This window comes from Eufriesea mexicana, unplaced genomic scaffold (genome assembly GCF_001483705.2).
Source record: "Eufriesea mexicana isolate 0111107269 unplaced genomic scaffold, ASM148370v2 scaffold2645, whole genome shotgun sequence".
NCBI lineage: Eukaryota > Metazoa > Arthropoda > Insecta > Hymenoptera > Apidae > Eufriesea > Eufriesea mexicana.
The window spans coordinates 641,693-662,689 of NW_016910703.1; the positions used below are offsets into that span (position 1 = coordinate 641,693).

A 20,997-nucleotide genomic window follows, 5' to 3' on the forward strand; every position below is an offset into this window, starting at 1 on the left:
AGCAACATCCATCTAGAAGTTGGCGTGACGCCGCGACGGATAAGGACGATTCGCGCCGGAATCTCGGTGCAGACTGGCACACGAGAGGGCTATACGGCTCGCCAGCGACGAGACTGAAATGAGAGGGTGAGAAAGGGGATGGAGCTTGCTTGGAGGGAGGAAGAGGGGTGAAACAGAGAGAGAGTGAGAAAGGAATCCTTTCTCGATTGCCGTAAGCTTTAGGCTTGGTTCGCATGCGCCCGTTGGGGCTCACGTGCCCTCCGCCATCGTGAACCGTAGGACCCGCCTTCCTCATACGAAAGACACGTTCCCAGGGTAGCGAGAAACACACGTAGACATAGGTTCTGCCACTGCTCCAAGGAATCCAACCGCGAAAGTTCCCCTTAGGACTGATAGACGGTCTAGAACTTCGGCCTCCCTCCTTGACCAGTTACTCGGCCTTCTGGATGTGTGCTTCGCTTTGACGATACCCTACTTTTACGTGTTCGATGTGTATGTGATTTTCTCGGTCAATTGATAATGCTGCACGCGCGGTCGATTTAGTCGAAGGGATTTAAATACGTATATATCAGATAGAATCACGTGATCCTTTAACGTGAATTTTCTCAAAAAGATTTTGTTTTCCTCTGTTAGTTTATGCGGGCAATATATTTAATTGGGTATGCAAATATAAGGTGAAAAAATGGTGCTGCTCAAAGTTAGGCAACCTATGGCTAGTTTATTTAGTTAAATTATGAGTTTTTTCCCCTATTTTTTAACAGTTCTTTAAATTACGGATATTGGTTTGACTTTCCTTATAAAATTTTTATAAATTGTTATACAATTTTATACCTACATTATTTTTACATGGCATATATTTTATTCATCATACCGCAACTGCAAACAGTTTTTATTCATTTCACCTAATCTCTAGTACTCTTACATTAAATTAAAAAATTCAAGCGAATATAAAGTTTGATTAATTATTGTAATTTGCACCATTGAATTACCTTTAGTAGACAACATCATTCTACCATCGCACTAATCTTTTATATCCAAGTTTGTCATCAGCCTTATCTTAAATATTTAAGGATTCATTGACCACATATTCAGATTATACAGTCATACCTATATTTTTATTTCTTATTCGCGTTTTCTGATCTAAGCAGTCGAAAGTACGTGAACAATAAAAAATTCGACTTTCATCGATACTAAAGTTAGAATGTGTGCGACCCGAAAGGACCATCCACCTTCGGAATGATACAAGAATCGCCCTTAAACTCACTGGCGAGCTTCGTGGTAGGAGAGGACGGCAGTCATCCGAGAAAGGTTTTAGGAAGAGTTCAGGCATTTCACGTCTTTCAGAAGCATGGCATACAAAATAGTGCAAGTCATAAACCCAACCCACCAACAAACACGGTATTCGTAACAGACATTACACCACCTACATTGCACTATTTCGAAGGATGACTTTAAGTGCAAGTATACCGAAAGTTTCGCGGGGATGTCGTCGTAAACCGGTAAGAGTAGGTTCAAGGTGACGGTAGCGCGAGCAAAATGTGTTTCTAACTTCAATTGCCAGTCCTTTCCGTGTTTCTGCTGCTTGTAGACTTAAATCTACGTTTATGTTTCTTTCATTGGTGAATCGTGAAGATTTCCTCTGTACGCACCTATCGATACAAGCAATTCGACATTTCCTCACGGAACGAAGAGAATACATAAAAAGATGATAGTACACCGTGTAATTTATTGCGTTTCTCGAAACTAGTGTGTTATATACAAATATTATACACGTAATGATTTAAAATCATTTAGTCATTTACGTCTTGCTTTTGTTATTTCTATGGGAATTTTAAAGTACATTATAATTGCAACACGTTCGATTGAAATATGAATTTAATAGAATTTTCGTCCTTGAAGAAAATAATAGTAATTTATTTTTGCTTTGAGGTTCAATGCAATTTCAAAAGAATTAAATTTTATTAATTCTAATAAACATCAGTGTTATTTATTTAGAATATAATAGAATTTAAAATAAAGCACTATCGTTTCAGAAGTTTAAAAAAATTTATCGATAATTCTATTCTTTAAATTATTGTATGCCAAATACGTTTTAATAAATAGGATTTTAATTTTCATTGCCAAGCTTAGCTTTCTTATATTAAGAATGAAAGTATGTTGATTAATAATTTATTCTGATATTGAAAAATAAATTAAATGCAAGAAAGATATATTAATAGTTATTGTCAGTATCACATGCAATTCAAAAGTCATTGAATGCAATCCAATCTTATTACCATCTGTTGTTTTAATTGGAATTTAATTTTCACCAAAGCCTGGTTTATAATTACATATGGGGAAGCATCAATGGTGAACGCGTAGAAATTGTTAATTGCGGAAATGCGTTACATTTATGTCATAAAGCTCAACTATATTTCTCCTTTTCACAGGTGTTAAATCGGAACTTTGAAAAGCAATTTGCCGTGCTGTGTCGGTAATTGTTGCAATGGAACTGAAAATAATGAATTACTGCTATGCCGATAATTTGCTGAACCTTGATAACAGAAGTAATTATTATTTCAGTGGTATACAAAGTTCAAACAAGCATTTGACTAATAATTCAACAAAATTTCGAGTTAGTTTGTTCGTGACGCATTAAAACAATTTTACATTAAATTGTTTCTTCAAAAGTTTAAGACGAGAACTTTATATGCTTAACTTTATTGAAATGTCTTAAGAGGCATTTATACCTTCTGCATAATTTTATATTAGAGAATCCTAAAAATTAGTCGAGAAGCAGATCACAGTGATTGAAACTTCAATTTCATTTCAATGAAGATCATTGTATGGTGATACAACTTTCCTTTATGAAACTTTAAATTTGGGTGCTAATACATGTGCTGAATTATTTTTGATATTTTAATCAAAGTTAAATATTTTTATGTTAAATGACATTTTATTGCAAGCAACATCAATTTTGGATCTATATCATTCTCTTTGTTTATTAAATCAATTCTGATAAATAGCCATATATAGCGATATAGTAATTAATTTGAAGCATTCAAGTGTCGTTTCGTTTTTAAATCTATTAAAAATTAGAATATGATTATATGTCATTATTAATGTATCATCATTCATATAACATCAAGCATTGAGCTGGTGTACTTTACCTAGCAGAAGAATTTTAAATACTGCTATAGGAGAGATATTCTCTGCTATTGCTTTTTAATATTATATATTGTATATTAATATTATAGAGATTGTGTGTGGGTGTTAAATAATAGAAAACTATTGATTAAACATAAAATAATAATACAATGTGCGGTGACGGTAAAGACTACGAATATAGATATATATCAACTAAACTCTTACGACTACAGCTAACGACACAATTATAACTAACAACACAATTACAACTAACAACACGATTCCAACTAACAACACGATTACAACTAACAACACGATTACAACTCACTGACCCAGCATAACTGTCTCTCAAGCACTGTCTCTCAAGAAACGTCTCTCAAGAATCCTCTCTCAAGAATCGTCCCTTTAACCATTTCTGCCTTCTTTATATATCCCCTAAGAAGCCTCCCCCAACACGACCAAATATGGTCATGCTAAGGGCCTGACGCATCGTCGGGGTTTTTCGGTCCGACCTGGCCCTCGAACCCTCGGCGACTTTCTAAACCAAAATCACCTACACACGAGGTGGAAATTCTGCGATACTACAATATTATATAATATTATATATTAATATTAAATCAATATGGATGGAAAATTTTTACAATTATACGGAGAAGTCACCAACAAATCTAGTAAATTTAATAAGAAATTGTTTAAATCAGTTCAAAATCATCAGTTCCTATATAACTTAGAGATATTGTTACTTATTAAATATAAATAAACTCTCAAACCTTTCTAATAAAATAAAAGAAAATGGTACAATAGTTCGAATTAAGAGATACAAATTTTTTACTAAAACGTTTAAGTGTATTTCAGGATAAATGCAAAAAAGTTTGTAATAAAAATTCCGGAGAATTTTTTCGGTGCAAGTACCACGATACAAGACTTTAATACACAAAAATTCAAAAGAATAATCATTTACGTTTTTATTTCCGAGTGAATTGCTCTAAATTTAATGACCATGCTAAAAGCTAATATTACCTTTCGACTGTGATTGCAAGAAAATTTCTGTTGAAGTTTACGCGGACAGATCAGACTGGAATTCATAGCACCATTCCAATGTGGCAATAGAAGTGTGCAAGGTAACGTTTCGAATTGGAAGAGTATAAAAAAAGTCATCCTCCTTGAGGAAACCGTTATCTTAGGTGCAGCCATTTTAAGATCTGGCGGTAGATCTAAATTCAGCGCACTTCTTCAGAATTTCAGATAGAAAAACGTCATACATTAAACATCTCGCAGACAATGAGGAAACCCACACATAGCACGCATTTCGTAGGAAAATTAGCTTTCAACGTTCATCAAATAAAATCTTATTGAATTCTATCATGATTGTCATATTAATAACTGTATATTATTTTCCGGAAAATTTTAAGACAGAATTTTGATGAAAGAAGAGTGACTCGTTTTAACTCGATTAATAAGGAAACTTCAGTAAGTTTACAAAGTTTAATATTCTACTGACTTTTGACTTTTTCATTACACTTTGCAGAAAATCCTTTCAGATTTCTATTGTACTGCTACTCTTTATATATTTATTCTTAAGCTTGCTACTGTAAGTTGAGTAAACGTAAGAATTAATTAAGATCCAGGATGATATTAGTACAATTTAAATGAAATGTGTATATATTTTAAGATTTAATAACACTATTTTTTACAATATTTTCTGAAAAATGTAATTTTTATAATTTATGCTACAATTACATTGATCTATTTCATGTACATGCAGTAACAGCGATATTTTAATGTTGCCACTCTGTATTCAATTCATGAAATGACATTGCTTCTTTTGTGGAATTCAGATTAATATTTCAGAGGTTGAAGTTACAACGTATGAACATTTATAATTAACCAAAAATTGATTAGAAGTTAAAATTAATATTCGCTTTCTGTTGCCTAAAAAAGGAATACCTAAAAATCTACGAGAAAAATGCACCTGTACCTATTAATTTTGCAAATATGATTCCATTCTCTATTCTTTTCCTGGTATACGTATGTATTGTATGTTTTTGAATATCTATATTCAATTTTTCTGAACTAGCAAATTTCGAATCCTCTCTCTAACATTCTAACAATCTACTAAGCAATACACAGAAATATGACATACATAGGTATATTTAGAATATGTTAGGAATGTATATATCTTTTTTTTTATACCGTTCATAGATATTACTTGGATACTTGAATATTTAGGTAACAAGTGATTGGTGATTCGAGATCCTTCTATACTTACATATCACTAAATTGAAAGTATAAACAAGGTATATAATTCAAATATTGTTAAAAGAGGTGTAATTTCTAATAAGTATCTGGTATGAGATTGGTAAAACAACTTACCAAATGAAAATAAAACAGTAAAGAATATTTGCTCATAAAAGAAAAGTTTTATTGCAAACGTTTCGACGTGATTATTTACAGTCTTTCGAAATTTTGTAAATGAATTAAAGCGAAATATGCGTTTCATATCATTATCGACACACTTTGTTATGATTAAATCTAAAAACATTCATAACAGAATGCGCGACCGTGGCATTAGAATATTCGATAATTCGTATTAATGATAATTAAAATTTCTCTGTCGTTATGAAACCCACGCGACGGAATCGCGAATCATTAACTACGGAATTATCATAAAGTAATATCAGAACATTTCCACGTAAAATTTCCCCGCGAATTTTGGGAATGCGTTCCGACTTTCTGGTTAAATGGTTTCCAATCATTTTCTTATAATACCCGTTTCACATTTTCGACAGGATGTATTAATATCTATCATAAAAATATCTGATTTATCAAAAATGCACCGCAATCCAAATTTTTTTTGTATAATATGATCAGAATAATAATATCAACGATACATTCATTATTTTAATTTTAAAACGATCGTTCATTAATTAGTAAATCGTACAAAATATTTGACTGTTCGAAGCAATGTTCGAGTAGAAGCAACGAGTATATCTAACAGTGAAGAATATAAAAGGGAATTGAAACATTCTTTGATGCGTTGGTCGCTGAAAGATGAAAATCGGTCAAACTTTTATGATTTCGCATTAATGAACAAAGTTCAACTACAGATTAATCTTAGCAGTAATGAAAGTACAGCCGGCTGAGTAACTTCCGAACTAGCTGAACGAAAAGTGTAACTTTCCGGCGGAGCAGAGGAATTTTTATGTTTCACCAAAGTCCCTTGGCTAATTTATCCTTTATTACTGGATATCGGTCGGTATAAAATTCAGTTTTGAATTACCTTGACACGTTCTTAAATTAAATGGTGTTATTTACATGTATATTTATTTACCACGTGTGAACTTTTGTGTATATGTCATTAAACGGAGAATAAATTGTGTCAGTTTAAAATTAAAATATCATTCATCGATGAGTCATTAGAAACAGTGAAATATATGTATAAAAATGTCTCATGCAAGTGATAATCGTTTATAAATATGTATGAATAATAAGAGTTCTGCAAATTCTTTGTATAAGGAATTATAGCGTATTATAGCAAATGGGTGGTAACGTGGGTAGGTAACGTGGTAGGAATTTCATGTGACGCCATGGTGTTAAATTACCTAATAGTTGCACTGTTGTATGAATATGGAAAAAAGGTATATTTAAAATATTTAGCAATTCTATTAGATCCTTGTAAAAAGTAGGTAAACTGTATAAGTCATTTTACAAACGTAGTTGCTTATTACTCTCATGAAGAAATGATTGAATATGTTTTCTTGAATTCCAATTTTCTTTGTTTATAAAATTATATAATTTTCATGCAAGAAATTAATTTTGTCTGTTATGAATATATGATGAGTCTAGTAATGCAGTTGAACATCAAGCATCTTTTTTGTGTTTTATGAAGCAGTTTAATGTCCGAGTTTCCATAGATACGTGCAGCTTTATGGAAACTTAATCAGTTTTCCTATAATACAGGAATGAGAAGAGAAGGTTTGAACTAACTAACAGTTTAAAGTAAAAGGCCCTATATAAGAATCCAGAATGATTATTATCTTCTGCATTCTGGCTACAAAGGTACCTTCTATTATTTAACCTTCGCATAACGATAGCCGGGTCCGCGATGATGATTTGAAGCACGTATATGTGACTCGCTCTGAGCGGATAAGAAAAACAAAGTGGAATCATTTCACACGCGAAGGAATTTAGAAGACACAGTCATAGCGAACAGAAGAGAGTTTTGTATTGTAGTATTTCAGTATCTTATAAATATTGCATTATACTGGTATCAATTCTTTATTGTATTATTGTTCATTTCTTCTTCTTGTGATCACGAAACATGATATAAAGTTTTATATCACATGAAAATGAATTATTAATGAAGAAAATTTGATGCAATTTATCTGTGTATGGGTAAAAAATGAGTTGTCAAAATATTCATAACCTTTTTTCGTCATTATTTCGATTTTATGAATTTGTGAAGTTTATTTGCTGTTATATGTGACTTTGCAAAATGATTCTAGTGATCAGTTATTAAGAATCTATTGTTTAAGGATACTAAAGTATTTCAAAACAAATTGTTCTTCATCTTTATTCAGCTCTACTTCGTTAAAGAGCATATGTTAATGGATATAGGCAGGTTTTAAATAAATAATACTCAGTTACTTTCAACAATAAATTTAGTTTGAAAAATAACTAAAGAATAAAGTCAGTCTTTTGAATTAATCGCACTCGTATATTCTTCGGATAGGTTATGCATTCTCATTCTCATTAATATTCCTTAATGTTCATCCCTTTGTCTTACCCCTTTATTTCCACCCTTTCACACTTTCTACTTAAATTTAGTTTCTCAAATTGCCTCAAGTGTGATATATATTTTCCTTCTGTATAATTAGTAAACATAACTTCACACTGAACATGAATCGTTCGGTATCGTTCGGTATTTGATATGTTTTATTTGAGATGTCGGGATTTTCTGTATATTCACTGGTTTTACTTGTTTTGTTTTAGTACAATTAGGTACGTACCTGTTCGCGTTACTGACGCCATATACCGCTCGTACACGCAATGCTCATTCTCTCTCTCTCTCTCTCACACACGCACAGATGCACACATACGCGCGCTCGTGTACACACACTCCTATTTATTTATCTGTATTATCGATATATTAAATCGAGGTTGTTACCAATTTACAATTGATTATGTCTACCAATTTCTTCACATTGTCTGCAATTTTATAAACAAATAATTGACGAGCAACATCGATCGTTAGATCGTTTGAAAAAGACAAAATCTTGTTAATTTCTAATCGTTTTCCCGTATCTGTTAAAGTCAAAATACAATAACCGTCGTCTATGGAAATTTCCTTGGTTTCTTTATCCTTTGAGCCGGTTGACGAAAAAGTAAGTACAAAATTCAAGACGTCGGGTGTAGACGACGGGTGTAAAAGTCGAAACTCTCGGAAAATGTTCATTTCGACAAAAACCCGAAGTTCATTTTCTGACGGTGATGTACAAGGCGAAAGACGCGTAATTCGATTTCCTCTAAGTGGCAACCGAAAACTTGGTCCCATTGGGCTCAGAATATGTCAAACTCTAGGAGAGCCTGATTTCTCTGCGCTTTTATTTATAGTGATTCATGAGCCATGACGACGCCACTTCTCTTCTTCTCTCTATTTTCATACTTACCGCACCTCAAACTGCCTAATGTGACTCAGGGAAACGGTAAAGAGCAGCACAAATGAGAAAACTTTGCTACTTCGTTAGTAACTGTGCCGTTGTTTAACCTTTCGCATGCGACGTATTGTACCAAATGTCCCGCATTTGGCTGGCTCGTGAGTGTAACCGGATTCAGCTACCCATCTTAACTGGCGCCATCAGCGCGTTGTGGTGCTAACGTAATATCGCATAGCAACACGAACCAGAGGATACACCGATAACTATGGTACCGAGTCGCTATGCGACGTCAATGTTTCTGATTGCACCGTAAAACTTGCCTCGTGAAGGCACGTCGATCACAAATCACTCGTTTGTTGCTCGTGACACACTGTGTAACCATGTAACTAGTGACGAGACTCGAAACTGCCACAGTCCACGACCCTAGAAAACGGCCACCAGTTCAACGGATCTCTAGTGCTCGGTGTTCGAGCACTCGTGAAATTCACATTCGTTTGGAGTTTATAATGAAGAGTTTTGATGCATGCTGAATGACCGGCGGAAAATTTCAAAAACGTTCCATTCAATCAGCTCGCTAGGGAATAGTTTGTTAACTGGAGTGCACGGAGTTCGTCGCGACCTTCGGTTTATGAGTATGAAAATGTTGCCTGGTATGGTAATAGAGAGGCGAGGCTTGTTGTTTTCTAACAAGTAACGTTATATAAATGGCTGGTAATAGTTGTTGCCCCTTCACCTTTCCTGATATTACTTTTTTTCCTTTTGCTGATTTTCCGACAATTAGGAACACTTTTTTATCTGGAGGTTTATATATTTTGTTGAAGAGTTCATTCTTATTTTTGGAATAGGCAGTACGCTGCAAAAATATTTAAGCATGAGTGATTTAATCAGAGTCAGAAATTGAATGGATTGATTGAGGAATGATTGAATGCTTGAGAAAGAGAATTCGGTATAAACGTTTTTAGAGCAAACGATTGAGAGTCGTGAGGAATAATTGAATACAGCTATTGAAATTTCTATAAGGTGTTCGTAAATTTGAACGAAAAGTACGTGTCGAAAGAGTTTCATTTTTCATTTTTTTTTATAGTTGTTGTATATATTTCCATCACTCATTTTATTAATTGCTTAATATATATACAATAGAGATGTTGCGGTTTTAGAACCACAATGTCCCAGGTCAAGTGAAGGACTGTTTTATGTCCTTCTTGTCAGTGTCCCTTGATTCGTACACACTCATCGTCACTTAAACCACCGCTTGGGTAAACCATTAACAAGGACCAATATATCACCCTTAAGATAGGCACAAGGACTAAAATTATTTAAACATCCACCACAACAGCAGAACATCGAAACTAGCACGCACCCCCAATATTAGTCATAACCAGTCAGTAGACAGACGAAGCTTATAAAACCACCGACAGAGCAGTCACGAGAGTGTTCTCCTAAAAATCCCAAGAAGACCGGACAATCATCACGACTATACTATCATCCAAGACCCACCATCAACTCAACGCAGGAAACAGTCTACTATAAACCTCTCTGTAGTTCAACCATAACCATGCCTAGCTCAATTAATTTAGAGTAGGCCGCATCCCAGTAACATTATCGCATCTGCGTAAACGGGCCTTACAACCCCACGAATGTGGTATATACATTTCACTTGTCAACTTTAAACACGCATCGAGTACATTTCTTTTACTTTCTTCACGCAACTCCCAAATGCTGCTCAAATATAAGTTTTCTATTAATTTTTCAATAATGATACACGTAGAAACATTGTATTGTTTGTTGCGTGATTAATGTCTTCATTGCACTAATAACCTTCGGGTACGGTCATTATTTATCCCCTAGAAATTGAAATCGATTTTCAAGAATTCCGGATACCGCCGGAATTAAATTAGCATTTTGATATTACACGCAAATTACCTAGGGATGATTAAAATACTGTGTAATCCACGATGTTTGAACGAGTTTCGACGCATTGCATATGTTAATCACAAACTGTAGTTGCCTGTATGTTTCGTTCGAACATTTCGTACGCCGCAACATACAAAACCAATTACACGTTTCAATGACCGAAGATGCCTGGGCGGTAAACGTTTCGAATTCAATCGAAACCTGTTTATAGTAGCCGGATCGAAAATTGGAGTACAACGTAATACGATCGTTGTACAGAATAAATTTGCTTCGCGTGAAGCTACGTGTCCGAGAAAACGAATTCATTATCGAGACGAAATGTGTACGTGCACTTAGTGAACATATCACTGAATAAAATCAATAACAAATTTATAATTTGGTTCTACGCGATTCGTAAATGGTTGCATTTTATTATAATTGTAAAATGTAATTCAAATGCAAAACATACATCGACTCAATTTTCTTACTTCTTAGCTTATTGCCTGAACATTTTTCTTCGTGAGTAATTTCTTATATCAAAGAATTTAAAATCAGTAATAGAATATTAGATTTAGCTAGGTTTGTTTTAATACTTGAAAATACTGTAATGTAATACAAATATAACAGAAATGTTGCTTTAAAAGTGGGACAACTCTAGATGAATGTCATCGAAGTATGTGATCTTGCTCAGCTGGGTTATGATTAATTCATTCTTTTGAATTTAAAATATTAAACTCTTTCTCAAACCTTTTATATAAATAAAAGTTAAATATTACGTTTGGTTTCTCTTCTTTTAAGGAGCAAATTATTATCCTTATTACAGAAATTGGCTTAGTACTGGACTATTAATATTACGCATGCTAGCAATAAGTCTTTGATGATGTATTTAAGTAAACGTAAGTCGATAAATAAATGAGAGATACATTAATGAAACATTCATGGCTTCAGTTTGAATGATGCCTACCTTTAATCAGTACTAATACCGACAAACCCTGTTGTCGTCTAAAGTGTGGAATGTCTAGGCATGTGTCTTGATTTGAACATTCCTGGAATAATGAGGCATGGACTAATTTACCAAGAATTCTCTCGAGGTCTTCTATAGTAAGACGATAAAATCTTTCTAATGGAAAATATTAAACTGATGATCGAAATATTTTATACACGGAATGAAGCTTCATTGCATAGTACAGCTTAGTATATTACGTAGTATAGCGTAGTAAGCTTCATCATCTCGTAGTAGGGGAATTTATTCCTAATGAACGTTATAATCGTTCGGAACCAATTCGTTACTAATGATCAGGAGCAGTCACTCCAACATGACTCGTAATACCGTTTATAATCATTTTCTTTCAATTTCCCGGGTAGACTTTTGACTGCGTGAAATGGTAGATAATTATGGATAATTATGCATTCAAATCGATCAGAAATTCTTTATCATATTGGTTCTCTCCTGTGCTTTTTAGTTGTTTCCCAGTGGTTGTTAACTATAAAAGAGCGAAGCTACGCATATGTATGTACACTGTTGAGAAACGAATTAATAAGGATGAACAATTGAAAAACAAACAGCTCAAAATTGTTCCATCATCACTGTGATGGAATCACTGATCCATGATAGATCAATAAGATTGTATCTCCACAAAGCCGGTTTTCCTGTAAACCTCATTTGTTTTGATCGTTTACACAACAAGAAATCTGTTCCAGTTAGAAACATCATAGTCCTATCATGAATTGGATTGGCATACCATTCTGACAGATTTAACGTTGTTTCTCAGCTACAAATTGACCTTCGCCACGAGCTTGGAATAAACAACGGTTCATCGTGTCCACGTCAGTGTAGAGGTAAGCGAGACCCAAGAACTTACACAGTTCCGACTGTCGACGATGCGACGAAGCTTAAAGGGAAATAATTGCTTTTCCAAGCTGACGCTTCCGGAACTCGTGCCCCGAATGAATCAACCGGCAGATTTGCGAGCGGAATGCACACGTCACACCTGATTTCCTCTCAGTGTTTGGACTTCTTAGAAGCTTAGGTCCTTTACGATTTACCGCGAAGAGAATGGTTAACTTCAAATGCATTACTCTTGCAGTTTCATTTACATTGGTATGTTCATGTTCGTCAACTGTGTGTAAAAATTTTCGATGAGAGAAAAATTTTCATTGGTTATAGTCTCATGAGTAACGATTGTTATAAGCAAGCTATTCGATATCGGTTCAGTAGACAGTAATGTAGTATGTTTTGTATTGATACAGAAATAAGATAAAAATTAAGAAATATAGGTGAATGATAGAGATTTGAAAATACTTTCAATGGACATCACAGAGTAACGTGTTATAGATGAGTGTGAGGTATTAAGTTTTCAGTATTTTATGCTACACTTATGAGTTTCGAAGAAATCTCTTTTTTCCTTTTCTTTATTTTATCAAAATTACTTACGAAGTAAATAGAATTATTGATTACAGAATATTATAGTTCATGATGTCGAGTAAATATGTGGAAGGATTTCATACGATTTTTCAATTTCTTTCAAATCAGAAAATTTGAACAATTTGTATGTACATTTTTATTTACATCTGCAGTTTAATCGTTATTGATTATTGAAGTCTTACTGAAATATAACAAATATGAAGTCCAGATAAAATTAGATTGCCGTGTGAAGTTATTTCATAGAATCATGATGTGTTTCGTTAATTCTAAGGTCGACTATAAACACAAGTACACTCATTACATATTCATAAGCGCTCCGTATCTCTGGTGAACGCATACGGTCATTTGATTCTATGCAATTGCGGCCGTTCCGTCAACATCGTGAATTCATTATCGTCGCGTTTGCGGATTTTCATGTCGTGTTAATTGCAATTACGACACGTAATCTCCCCGTAATATATAATCTCCATCTCAATCTGACATTGATAGATGTACATTCGATTTCTACTCTTTCTTTGATTTTTTCGTCGTTATGTGTTTCAAAACTTTGCACTCTATTGTCATCGCTGCGACGACATAATAAATCATATTTTTGAATCGTATACATTTTCTTTTTTTAATTACATAATAAAATTTTCAATCTTTTACATAGATGCGCTCGAGCCATTGTGAATAATCCCTAACTATTAACCCATAGTAAAAATTATTCGTAGCTTCTGGTAGGTATTAAAAATTGCTCGATGTACAAGGGGTTCATTTTGATAACATGAATAGAAATGCATTGCAGAAATAATAATTCAGTAGAAATTATTGTTGACATTTATAGTTAATTTTTCTACAATTAATTTAATTTTTCGTATCCAAAAATGTTTTACTCTTCATACTCTGGCTGGGATTGAAGTGGACAACATTTTTTGGTATTCACAAATGACTGACAACTCTTTTAACATAGCGATATTTATTGTGAAAATATAGATTGCTACTCACCTAGCGCTTACACAGAATCGTCTTGATGCACTTGAACTCGACCTCACGTTTTAATACACTTTCATACTCTTCCGGTCATTAATCAGTCGCACCAACAGTCATTCGAAACTCTACTACATCATTCATGCACCTGTCACTCGCTGAGCAATTGTTCCATCTATACGTTTATACCACAGTATAAATACTATTTGAATTCAAATCTTCATAGATCTAACTTTCATGCATGAAATTTAATGAAAACTACGAATGAAAAATTTTCATGGAAACTATTTATATAATTTATTGACTATAATAGTTATCTGATTTTCTTACGTTATAAGTCTTAGTAATATCTCAGAGTCACCATTTAACGACATTCAACCAAGTATAGAATTTCACGGAGATTGCAACATTTATATCATGTATAGCATTTAACTAAGAGTAAATACTTACGTATTGGTTAAATTGTAATGTTTCGTTATAACTCACTATATATTGTTTACATAAAACTTATCAATCTTCATCCAGGCAAGTAATCGCATACTCCTGACATTTTTCTGTCGTGTATCCACTGAATAGCGTAAGCCTCTGGTGCGCGTTCGACAGGATACAAACTTCTTAACGTTATTTCAAGTAGTGCGCGCAAGTAGTGTATTCCTCTTCCTCGAAAAAAAAGAGAGAGAAGACTACAAGATTACCGTGATTTCCCGAGACGAGGGTGAATGCCTTGCTGTGTGAAGACTAGATGGGTGTGGTTGTGTTCATTTTCCTTTTATTCAGTTCTCCGTCGGTAGCTTGGAAATCTCCAACGTAAAAGGTTCATAGCTTGGTGAGAAACAACCCGAAACAATACTACCGGAAACAATGGTCGTGTTGGTGACGTCATACCGATAACTTGTTGACACGGCAAGCTAGAAATTTGTTCCTCGAATTTTTATTAAAAAGCAACGTCTCAGAATGAAGTTAGCAGTAGAAAGGAATCAAAGTGGCAGGAATAGCATTTTATGTTAGTCTATTAACGTTGTTTGAACCGTGTCTGATTGAAGAGCGTTTGATTTAAAATTGATCAATTTGAAAACTTAATTATAGTTAACAGCAAGTTGATATACTGTATTGGAAAACCTGTATTACTCTTTGAAGATGCAATAGATGGTGTTAAAAATCTTCGATTTATTAAGATGCAGAAGTTCTTGCAATAGTATTCCTAGATGAAGTAAAAAATATTACTAAAATGCTAAATTATATTCGATATGTGCAATATACAATACAGTGCTTCAAGATTTTTGTATTCTTTGTCTCCTTTTCACAAATTTTCTTTATAATTGTTCAAATGAATTACATTATCGTTTCATTCCTACTCAGGTGATATAATTTAACTTCAAAATTTTGTGAATAATGTTTCGTATTTTCCAAACATTGGTCGATGTAAGCAAACGCATTTTATAAATTATTTCGTCAACAAGAATGGTTACTCTCTTACACAAATATTTATCATTTTAAATTCCGGCAAGTCGTAGCAACTTCTGACGTAGTCAACCATCAATAAAGACACTGTTCTTCTACCATTGCAAGATTTTGCATAAATAATGACAGAAGTAGTAACCTGCCAAGTAGTTCACGCGACACATGTCTAAGGACAAATTTTACAGGAGGATCCGTTTCTATGGTGGCTGTTTGTCCAGACTATCGAATAGAGCCCTCGAGTCGAAAACAACCGTGCCTCTATCTCTTCGTAATTCCAGCTGTTCGAGTTGTTATTCCAGAGAAGTAGGTTGAATATCCGATTAAGAAAATCAAACATACGTTATTTCCTTCGCGACGAGATTGCAGAAAAGTTTCATTTTGTCATTATTATGTTTAGATAGCAAAGTTAAAACTCTCGATCCTCTTATAAACGAATTTCCTCTCGGCCTCTATAAACCTCGATATCCTACTGTAGCTTTAGCGACGACACAAGACTTCATTTGCGGGGAAAGTTAATCGAGATGATTTCTAGAACATTGGATAACGTGAAACGCTGTGCAACAGAGATTCTATTTGAGTATCTTATTTTGTTCTTTTCCTGACTGTGTTTTAGTGATCATATTGAACTATCGATTTACTTTAACAGACATTTATAAGATGCAAATGCATAGAAGTATAAAATCAGGCCAGTAATAACTTGTTGGATTGTAATACAATCTGTTCGGTTGAATTCAAATGGATCATCTTCGTTCTTCTCGCACCCCTCAATGTCTCGAGTTCAGCGAAACTTTATGCGATTAACAAGAGAGAATCGGTAATAAAAGAATACCGCTACTGAAGAAAAAAGAAAAGAAAAAAAAAGAAAAATGGAAGAAACAAAGAGGTAGTAAAAATACTCTGCTTTCCGTTATTTTCATTTAAACTTTTTTTGGAAACGGTTCCAATGTTCCATTAAGACTGACACGGTTGAAAATACAATTTGACTAATTGTAAGAATACATTTTTCTAATCGAAATACGTGTAGTGTGCCTAAGTAATCGAATATATTGGCGCAGAAATAATTTATAACAAATTTATATTGCGTCTTCTTATGGAACCTATTGTAGGGTGAGCAAATGGATCGAAAGTTTGTCTTAGAAAGTGGCAGGTACATGAATGGCGTAGTAGAGTATCGTTGGTGCGATTGATAAGTGATCGTGTACGAATGCGGATCGTAAGATTGTTATTGTTGAATAATTAATAATGAATGAAGGACGAAGGATTTCAGGAAACGTTTGGAGAACCTTCAAGCGTTGAACAATGCGTAGTATGAATTAGTATAAAAGGGATGTTGAATGATATGAGAGATAGAATGAGAGTTTGATAGTATGTTAGAACGAGAGTTCTAGTACAAGTGTGGCAAGACGATTCTGTGTAAGCACTGGTCGAGTAGCAATCTGTATCTTCATAATATCTTTATGTTGAGAGAGTTGTCAACTCCTTTGCGAATGCAAATCCCACATTATTATTTTCAAAAAATAGGGCAATCGACTCCTTGCTTTCAGTGAAATTAATTCCTTGTTCCTAAATGTGAATAAGTCGCGATTAAAGAAACGCGGTGCGATACGAATCGAACTGGGAAACACAACAAGCGAAACAGGAGAATCTTTCGTTCCACTATGTTCCCAGACATCGATATTCTAGCCTAGCCTGATGAAGAACTTCCTCGTTGTCGTAAGGTGGAGCCAGAGTCTCCGGCAAGTTAAATGGAAGCAAAATAAATGCAGGGGCAGAGGTTCCGGACCCGATAATGGGATTTTTCAGCGGTTTATTCCCGCCGGCGCTCTCCCGACTCGTTGTAATTGATAAATGGAGATCTAAAAAGGGAATGAGCGAAAAGGTGAGGAAGAGGGGCGGATAGAGAGCGAACGGGATGAAAAGAACGTATAGAACGGGTCGAGGGCGAAAGAGAACAGAGAGAACTGCAGTTTCACCGCATACCAGAAGACGAAGGTGCGGCCGTTCTTGAAGCGTTTCATGGCAAACCAAATATTCGTGGTATGCTTCGGCGTTGCAGGCCGGAATTTCTAGCATGAAGTCGTTATACCGCGAGACCACTTATAATTAATTGCTGTAGTTTATAATCGCCTTGCGGTCATTGTGACGCAGTTGTCCGAATAATGAGGATACCCCACACAGTGTTTCGCGTCGAGTGCCAGGACCTGCTAATCCTATCTTTCTTATTTCTCATCAACCGGTCCTTTCCTGTGTTTTATATCATACACGGTCGCGTAGTGATAATGTTTTCACGTACGAAGAAGCATCGGAAAAGTAACTAGATTGTGTCTTGCATCTCTTGCATCTCGACGGCGATCCCGAAATCCTGAGTCAAATTGGAACGAACATATTTATGCATCGCAGAAGCTAAGAATATGTTCTGGAAGCGTACATTATTAATATAGCGTAATCCTTTGTGTGGAATGATATTCAATATTGTCCTATATTTCTACATTCTCCCCTATATAATGTATATCTATAGTGTGAGCAAAATGGTAACACAGCCTATCATTTGAAGTATTTCTGGGATAACTTGGAAATGATGCATCACTGTAAGAATACAAAGGAATGTTAGTATAGTACATGCTGCAGTTAATAAAAATATTGAATAAAAATGTCCCTTTTTAGAATATTGTTGTAAATATAGTAAAAGTTGTCAGTTTTTATTTATTCATATCCTGAACCTTTTTGTTGGCAGATTCAGATTCAATGCATTTTTGTCGCAGCTATTTTTCATATCAGTAGGTGAAAATTGTAGGAGAAAATGTAATTTCTTCTTATATCATCGTCAAAGGGATCCATGTTATGGTTACGTTCTTATTAATTTTTTTAATTTATTAAGGAAATGAGGACTTAAAATGCGAAATGAAAGCAGGTGTTTTTCTTATTTTTTTTCATCATTAAAAATATTCCATACTAGGATTTCCATTTTGTTAAAAAGGGTATACTTCGAAATATTGTGTTAATCACCTCTATCTTTTATGTAAAAATAGTAGAATATGACCCTTGCCAGAGTTAGCTTAATAGGGTAAGAATCTTAAACTTTGAATATCCCGGACTTTACGTTCTCTTAAAGATGTGCAAGATCTTCAACGCTCTCAGGAATTTTAAGTCTTCAAAGACTTCCTCGATCTTCAAGTTATTAGATAAGCAATAAAACGTATAGTGAATTTATATTCAGTTCATTGGCGACTGATTTCTGATAAATTATTCACGTTATAATAAATATAAATGTAAATATATCAAATAACATCTCAAACTTTAAGCTGTCACAATTCTATAATTATTGAGGAAAAGTTCAAGTACATCTAACATTTGCCTTTAAACAACCTTCTTTATTTTGTTTCATTTTATTAAGTGAAGCCATTCTTTTGTCGCACATTATCATATCCCGCGTATAAAATATTATAGTATTATATTTATTGTGACTCATTTTCCATACAGACGATCGTATTGCGTGTTCTCCCATTAACTAATACGTGACTGTTGTTAATGACATGATAATAAATAAATACCTTTCGTTTTATCGCATGACAATTGAGCGGAACGTGACAAAACGCAATAATTCGCAGTCTTCATTAATGTTCATGTACCGTGGCCGATAGTATATTTTGGTAACCGTACCAATTATGGGGGTGTAGTGCATTTAATGCTAATTTCGCATATTTCCCACGACAATTTAATCAGAAATTCACCGGACGAAGTTGTACGCGCGCCGCGGACCACGATAATTGAGATTTGTCGACGACACTTTTAATCAAATGCCAAACATTCGATGGAAACACATTGTAACGGGTGCTATTATTGTACGAGTCATTGTAAGCGTGGTCGCATTATGAGGTATACTTTCGTAAATGCGGCATGTATCATTCAACGATATGTTTAATGCGTTTGTTCTCATCACGATGAAGAATGTTTCCGTTTGTTAGAAGGATGTTAATTAGGCATGGAGTAATCTAATTGAGCAGCTCTTTTCAAGAAGAAGCTGTATGCCAAAATTGTGATTTGAAATAGTCAGAGTTGAAATGTTCTTTCATTTGTACTATTGATATTTCATAAATTTCCTTTTTTATATGGAATAGACTATAATAATGCGATAGTCAGAGAAAGGGTTTAGCTAGAGAAATGTTCCATTTCCTGGCTACTCGTCAATTCAAATATATATATAGGAATGTATATAGATGACATAAAAGCAGCTTTGGCGGTACATTTTCCTTTCATTGAGCGCATGTGTCTGCACTTCCGTTTAAGCAGACCAGGTGAATCCATTTTGATGGATACTCGCGTGTAATTAGATGGTCTGCGAACTTGTGAAGTCTCTATAAACGATAGCTCGGAAACCGTGCACTGGAATTTAAGTTCTGTTTGACTGTAAACATATAGTATGTTTATACGCGTCTTCTATCGATTAGACGTAACCGCGGTTGTTTGAGTTCACAGATTGCGCCTTCGGGGTATTAAGCGGTATTATCGCAAATTGCTTTTAGACATACGCATATCTACATATATATTTTACTTTCTGCACGGAAATATAGAAATATTCCAGAAGCCCATGTTTCGATGATCGTTATGACTCGAAGCGATTTTAACGAACGTAAATCCAGCTCCAAAGATGTGATAATACTATGGTATCGTAAGCTGAACGACCCTAAGAAGGGAAATAGTGTTAAGAGTGTGTGCAGCCGTAATGGAGTATCAAAGAGTTTTGTAGTATAGAGGGTTAGAGTTCGAGAGTCAGAGTTGTCGAGAGTTCAAAGTGAGTGGTTGAGAGTTAGAATCCGAGAATTGTAAGAGAATTAGAGTTGTATTTTAATTTAAATAAATCTGCTTCGTTGTCAAAAGTGTCATTGTTTGTCAGATCGGCAGATTTTTGTCTGCGAAGGATTTAATCGAGAATAATCCCACTATACACTCATTTATTTCCTATTCCAATAGTTGGATAATTATACCTGTACTATTTGAGAGTGGTAACTAGTTTCGATATGAGAGGGTACTAGTAAGTTTGCCTAGATTTGACATTGTTGATTTTGGTATGATATACTCCATAATTGATATTTGATAGAAAATCATGTGTGATATGCTATCTTCGTGAGTTGTTTCTTATAACTGCTAAATATTTTGACTTTGTAACTTCGACATGAATCATTTGTAATCACATTTCTGCTCCCAAATAATGTTTACTATCCAACTCCAAATCATTTAATTTCACCTTTATAAAATTGATGCCCATTTATTATTAATGAACTTTTGATTTCTTTAGCAGTGCATGATAATAGTTATTGCAATGTACAATATCCTTTGTAGGAATTTCACTAAATATGCTATAAATAAATAACAACCACGCAGAGCCAAGAATAGGACAAGTGCGAATACTTATGTGACAGACTAAATATATTGCTAATAGAAGAATAAGTTACATATTCCCATCAA

The 20,997-nt window shown here is 34.3% G+C and overlaps 1 protein-coding gene across 3 annotated transcripts in view; it reads right to left on the bottom strand.

The window, feature by feature from the left end:
- The window catches only part of LOC108550245 (neurotrimin), a 247,502-nt gene that overhangs the window by 113,509 nt on the left and 112,996 nt on the right, over positions 1-20,997 (bottom strand). For 2 of the 3 annotated variants that reach the window (XM_017903944.1, XM_017903942.1), the window contains exon 1: positions 1-61. The exons of the other annotated variant lie outside the window; for it this stretch is intronic. In XM_017903944.1, coding sequence (XP_017759433.1) covers positions 1-8 — 8 coding nt within the window. In that variant the 5' untranslated portion in view covers positions 9-61. Of the gene's footprint in view, positions 62-20,997 lie in introns of those variants that run through there. 3 annotated transcript variants of the gene reach the window in all.